Here is a 6955-nt window from a genome sequence, read left to right as displayed (position 1 = left end):
GCCCTGCCGGATCTGACGGTGTTTGAAAACACATATTCATATTAAATTGATCATTTTCTAATTCAGGCCAAATTACTTACATGAAATTGTATTGATTTTTAATTGTTCATACAGTAATTTTCGTGAGTTTTGACTGAAACGCTAATGGCCATCAAAGACGAGCTAAAATATATTTGTAAATGTTTTAAATTATATTTATTTATATATATATATATATATATATATATATATATATATATATATATATATATATATATATATATATATATATATATATATATATATATATATATATTCACGTAAATATATTTTTAAAACATATTTGTATATTTTTAACCATTTTTAGATTTTGAAATTTATTTTTAAAATATGCTTGAAAATATGACATCCCCACCCCACACCCCCAGTCATTTTTTCAAAGTTATTTTCTGTGTAATCAAACTTTGGCTACACAAAAGGTATTGAATATTTATTATTGTCGAATGGATATTAATTCAATATAATGTTATGTTCTATTTATTTTTTCTTAGTCTTAACATCTTTGTTTTTATCAATTTATATAATGAATTATATTAATTGCTATAAATTATTCTTCATCAGTAATTAATATACTTAACTTAATTTAATTTTACTTAAAAATTAAGCAATTAAGTTTCGATTTTTGATTTTAATGTGAATTTTTCTAACAATGTATTAAGAATTTTCAGTGAAAAGAAATTATTATTACGTATTATTATTACGAAGACAATTGTTAAAAAATATGCATGCATAATATCTACATTTATAGACCACATCCACCAGATGGAGACAACATACAACAAATGAGATTCAGAATCCAAAGCTCTGAGACTCACAGAAAGAACAAACGCCTTTAGACAAGAAACATATAATACTCTCAAAGTTATGAGCAAATGTTCTTCCAGTAATGTTAACAGAACCTTCATTTAGTTGAGTTAATGTTCTCAAAACCTTAGCACAAAAATATTATTTATGCATCGTTCATGAATTTTTATTTTTTGGTTAGGGTTAGGGATAGGTGTAGGGTTGGTGAAGTGCAATATAATATACAGTTTGTACAGTATAAAAACCATTACGCCATTACGTGTGTGTGCGTGCGTGCGTGTGTGTGTGTGTTTGTGTGGCACCCGTTCTGTCAACAGTTTGAACTGCTATAAATCATGAGGAACACACACATCATCATCTGTCTCCTCCTCGTTTGTCTGATCACTCGTCTTGTATTGGACTCTAATCAGCTGCTAATTGAAACTAACTGTGATCAATAGCGCCGAACGACTCTGATAAGAAGTGATCAGATTGGACTTCTCTTATCAAATGACTGTAAATGACGAAATTATAGTCCGTGCATGCTACTGGAAAACCAAAGGGCTTGGATGAATGTGTTTAACTGCGTTTCTGTTCTCTGAGAAATGAGGAAAAGAGGAAAGTTCGTCAGTATTGATGTGTTTGATGCTGAAGGCCATGATGCTCTCCTCACAGGGTGAATGTGATGGAGTTTGTCACGACTCTGACAGCAGATCAATTAACAGCAATGATTGGCAAAGCGCAAATATTAGCTGTTCCCAGATCAGTCTTTCATGAATGAAACCGTTTCGTGTGATGTTATGAATTATGAATTATGCTCCAATCAGACTGTGAGTAGATCAATGCGCTCCTGATGAGGCAGTTTAAAGTGTTTCATTCATTACAATCCACTGAATTCAACAGCTTCACTTCGACACCGATTTGCGTGTTTTTATTGTCATTGTGGATGATTATTACTGACTTGAAATTAATTAAATAAATCCTATCTAAATGTTCTGTGTAACTCATACGGCAAAACACACACACACACACACACACACACACACACACACACACACACACACGCATATATATAATACGTTTTAAATATATATATTTGAAACAGAAAATATATTTAGTTTCATCCTTCACCCCAACATTTCGAAATATGTGTCATTATTATTATTACAATTATTATTATTTGTTCCTTGCTGATTTTTATTCAAACGTGTTAAATGTTCACACGTGAAAAAAAAATTATAATTATCAAAGTTGACATTTCTTTTAATTTAAATACAAGGGCAAAATATATCTTAAATGTTTTTAAATATATTTATAAATGTAAATATATATATAAAAAATACATTTTGAAGCAGAAACGATATTTAAATACATTAAATATGTGCTTCAAAATATATTTACATTTATATAGGCTATATGTAGTATGTAGCCTATATATATATATATATATATATATATATATATATCAGATTTTTATAGATTTTGAAATGTTTTGAGTCAATTTGAGTCAAATTCAAATGTTTTTTGAATAAAAGTTTTGAAAAACTTTTCCTCTGTATCAAAATTCTTGGTTGTGTTTATTTTATTAGTTTAATAAATAATAATTGCTTTGAAGTTTTAGGCCTACTATACTCGTTAATGTTTTGTTATTTTAAACATTGCACAAAATAGCACAAATATGTCATCACAAAATCTTACTACACAGACGAATAAAACCAGAAAACAGTCAGAATAAAATAATTGAAGTCATAACGTCTTTGTTTTTGTTAAATTCCATAATTAATTCTATTGATTTCTTTGAACTGTAACTGTAAGCAGTCAAGCCCAAGTTTTTGGTTTAGTTTATGTGATTAAATGAAAGTGAGATGGACTCTCTCTTCTGCCCGCATGCAGGAGTGTGTGGTTAATCCAGGTGCATCCTGACTTTCCTCCTCTTTCTTCTCCTTCATCTCGTTCTTCTCGGAGAGCCAATCAGAGCTCGCGTACCTGCAGGAAGTTTGACCCGTTATTCTCCTCCCTCATAAAACATCATCACCTCCCTCACTAGTGACCTCCCGCTTTCGCTCTTCACAGACTGCATGGAAGCAGAAGTCCACGAGCCCTGACATCAGAAGTCCTCCAGCCATGCAGTTCCAGCACTCGCACGCGCCCCTTTACGCGCCGACGCCCGCGCCGCCCGCTCACCCGACGCCCTTCTACATCGAGGACATTCTGGGCAGGAACGCGTCCGCGTCCGGTCCGCTGGTGCCCACGCCGACCCTTCCGTCTCCAAACTCGTCCTTCACCAGCCTGATCCCGTCTTACCGGACCCCGATCTACGAGCCCACGCCGATCCACCCGGTTCTGACCCAGCACGCGCTCGCGGCCACCTACGCGTCCATCTACCCGTTCCAGAGAGACTTCACGCACGCGCTGCTCCGTCACGACCCGCTGGGTGAGGTCTAGACTCATTTCTGATCTAAAGTGCTGAACACCGCACTGCGGTTCGTTTGATGGTTTAACTACAATAAAAGGCATAAAACCTCAGTGGATCCTTTTCAAAAGTTCTACTTTGGTAGCTTTTTAACCCCTAAAGGGTGCATATTAGTACCTTAAAGGTGCATATAATGTTGCCTACATAGTTAAGAGTATGCCCTATAGTGATAGATTTTTTTCTGAGAGTGAGATTAAACATCTGTATAGTGGGATTAAACTCCACATCATGCTCAGAAATCTTTTTTTTAATTCAAGTTCACTGAATCAGCCTATAAATGCATTCGTAGCTCATTTTAATAGTTAAATCGGACAGAAATAGCTCTTACGTTGTGCGTAAAAATGAAAGCTCCCAACGCATATTTGCTTCAGGATTGTGAATTGTGCTTGAAAGTTCGTGTGCTTTGGCCACAGAAAGCTGAGTTTCATGAGGTCTGTTTACCAACAGCTCGTGTGGTTAATAATATCAACCAGACTGACCTGAAGAGGAAGCTCTTCTTGATTTCGAAACTGCAGTTCAAAGCGCATTTGTGTGACTCTGCTGCTACAACCGAGCTGAATTCGGATCGTGCTCCAGATGCTGCTCTACAGGAAGCGTGTTTGGCTGAGGAAGACTCTCTGATCTTCCTCACATGTTGTTGGTCTGAGGTTCAAACTGCCTGTGTTCTGCAAGCCCTGACCCTTTCCGCTCACTCCGGAAATCTTGAGCTCTCGATAGGAGTAGATGTGCTTTCAGAAGCTGTGAGATGTTTTCCTGGAGCAGGACTCGTGCACGCTGCTGATTATTTTATCCACATCCTCAATACACACATATTCAGGAAACACTCGACTTCTGATAGCCGGGATCCGTTTTTTACGGATTGTTCGTTTCCTTTCATTGAGCTGAACCTTTTTAACTCAAACAACTCAACACACCTCACGGAACTTTACAACGACTTCACTATTCTGTGCTCTTTTTAAACAAAACACATGGGTTGAGATCGGTTTTAGGATTGATCAATTTGTAGAATATAAACATGTTTAATATGTCAATCTTTATTTTTAAATTTAATATATTTATATCCTTAACTGATGCCTCAAATAAGCAAAACCAAATCGCAATGCTGAGAATTAAATAAGGCCTACTGGTCAAGAAAGTATGAATTTCAAGAAACTGACAAAATATAAAGTCTTTCTTCCAGTGTTAAATAGGTAAAATAAAATAAAAATAAAAATTGGTTATACTGAGGGCAACATGCATTCTTAAATGCTTTTAAAAATAGATTAAAATTGTTAAAAAAAAATGACCTAAAATTGTTAGGAAATAGACCTTTTATACGCTTTACGTATATATTTTAAATACATTTATATCAAAGATATATTTTTGGCCAGTTGTGTGTGTGTGTGTGTGTGTGTGAGAGAGAGAGAACGCTTTACAGCAGCGCGAAAACAATACAAAACCCAATTTTATTATTATAATTACAATATTTATTATTTTTATGCTGTAAAATAATTAAGATATAATACTGCATCATGTCTTTCTCTCGAAATATTTATCTTAAAATAAAAAAGCATGCTTTAATAATTATCTTTTTATTTATTATTTCTTGAAAATTAAATTCCAAATTGTTATTTTATTTATTTATTTATTTGGCCGTGTGGAAATTATTTTTCCATACAAGTTAGAATAGATTGACAAAAACAAATAAACAAAGATTTTAAATGAGATGTAGATTTTGAAAACATTCTCGGTCTCTGAAGGTTTCAGTTTTACTCCAGTCTACGGTCTGAATGTGTGATTCTGGGATGAATCGCAGTTTCCTCTGTGTTTGCGCGGGGACTGGACGGATGTTCACCCCATTCACCAGATTAACCAACAGGAAACACATTGACGGAAATTTTGCCATAGTGTTGTGCTCATAAACTCTCTGAGCGGATGCACAGACAGAGATTCCGACAAACCAGACACACTCCCCATCAGCAGCAGATCTGCAGGATGCGCGTTTATTCTGTGTGTGTTTGCGCAATATATTCACGTGTTCTGCGTCTGTTGTGCAGGTAAACCTCTGCTGTGGACGCCGTTCATCCAGAGGCCTCTGCACAAGAGGAAAGGAGGACAGGTCCGCTTCTCCAACGACCAGACCATCGAGCTGGAGAAGAAGTTCGAGACGCAGAAGTATCTGTCTCCTCCCGAGAGAAAGAGACTGGCCAAGATGCTGCAGCTGAGCGAGAGACAGGCGAGTGCACTCATCCACACAGCATCAGAACAATGTTTGCTTCAGTCTCATCTTTACATCTTCATCTCCATCTCCATCTGTCTGCAGGTGAAGACCTGGTTCCAGAACCGTCGCGCGAAGTGGAGGCGACTGAAGCAGGTGAGAATCTGACACGCCCGTAAAAAAAACATTTTATTATTGTAATAATTATAGCCGAGATGTTATCATAAAAATCCTAAATAATAATCAGAATTTCTGGCGTTTCTTTTTAACCTTTACAGCAAACAGAAACACAACGAAAACAAACAAAACATCGGGATCGTCATAATAATAAAATAATAATAATAATATATGATAATAATAGCCTAAATATATATTATATGTGAAGGTTTGCCAGTTTTAAAATTATTTTTGTAATATTTTATTTTGTGATTTATCACAATGCAATGCAAAGATAAATTGAGAAGATCGGAGCGTGTTTTATAAGAACATGTTGGTGTTCATTTAATGCGTTACTCGCCGTTTCTTTCTAATTAATTGTGAAATTTATCCACGCGATTTCTGAGAGAAAGGTGTTTCTACACCTAGTTTTTTCCCCCCAAAGTGCTGATTTTTTTCAAGTTATCATATTCAGTAGTTTTTCATCGTTATTGATCGCTTTATTTCAGCGCAAAAAATTATACGAAATATAAATAAAATTTAAAAACTTTTTTTTTAATAAAATAATTGTACGAGATGGGACTGTATCTTGTTTTTCTACTCTTAAACAACTCGTCATCTTAAAAAAAATGTTAGCTATAGACAATTTAAATATTTTAATAATTATCTTGTAAATTAAAGGTCTAAACAATAGAATAGAATATTAATTAGTCTATAATTTCAAAATATATATATAAAATTGTACATTCAAATTATATTTTAGAATATAAAAGCTATTAATATAATATTTATAATTTATAGAAAATCGAATATTTGTAATCTCAGTTTAAAAATAAATAATAATAATAGAAAATGGAAAATTTAATTCTGGCGTTGCACGGCTAAAAATAAATAAATAAATAAATGCATGCATGCATATGGCCACTGAATAGAAAAAGCTGCAGATATTGAGATGCTTGTGTGATGTTGGTGTTGAAACAGGAGAATCCTCCGAGCAGTAAGAGAGATGTGGAGGACTCTGGCGAGCAGAGAAACTCGGACAGATCGAGTCCAGACGTGACACACGAGTCTGAAGAGTCCGAGGATTCAGATCAGGAGCTGGACATCGAGGAGGATCCACAGTTCTCCATCAACCCTCGGCTCTGAGTCCACAGCTCAGCACTGTACATACTGTATCATACTGTACATTCACTAGCACAATTAACTTAATGCATGTGTAGATTTCGATCCAAACCTGTATCTGCTGTCTTGTGGGAAACTGTGTAAATATTTTGTGTTAGTCAATAAACAATATTTTGGGGATAACA

General features: G+C 34.9%; 1 protein-coding gene across 1 annotated transcript; it reads left to right on the top strand.

Annotated features, from left to right (window-relative positions):
• Window positions 1-2854: 2854 nt before the first annotated feature.
• LOC132121749 (hematopoietically-expressed homeobox protein hhex-like) lies at window positions 2855-6955 on the top strand. The gene is made up of 4 exons (XM_059531493.1): window positions 2855-3256; window positions 5332-5510; window positions 5598-5648; window positions 6630-6955. Exons 1-4 carry the CDS (start codon window positions 2947-2949, stop codon window positions 6792-6794), a joined length of 705 nt encoding a protein of 234 aa, XP_059387476.1. The 5' UTR covers window positions 2855-2946; the 3' UTR covers window positions 6795-6955.

This window comes from Carassius carassius, chromosome 39 (assembly GCF_963082965.1).
Source record: "Carassius carassius chromosome 39, fCarCar2.1, whole genome shotgun sequence".
Lineage (NCBI taxonomy): Eukaryota > Metazoa > Chordata > Actinopteri > Cypriniformes > Cyprinidae > Carassius > Carassius carassius.
The sequence above is the reverse complement of the archived record's forward strand: the minus strand, read 5'-3'. Positions and strand labels throughout refer to the sequence as shown.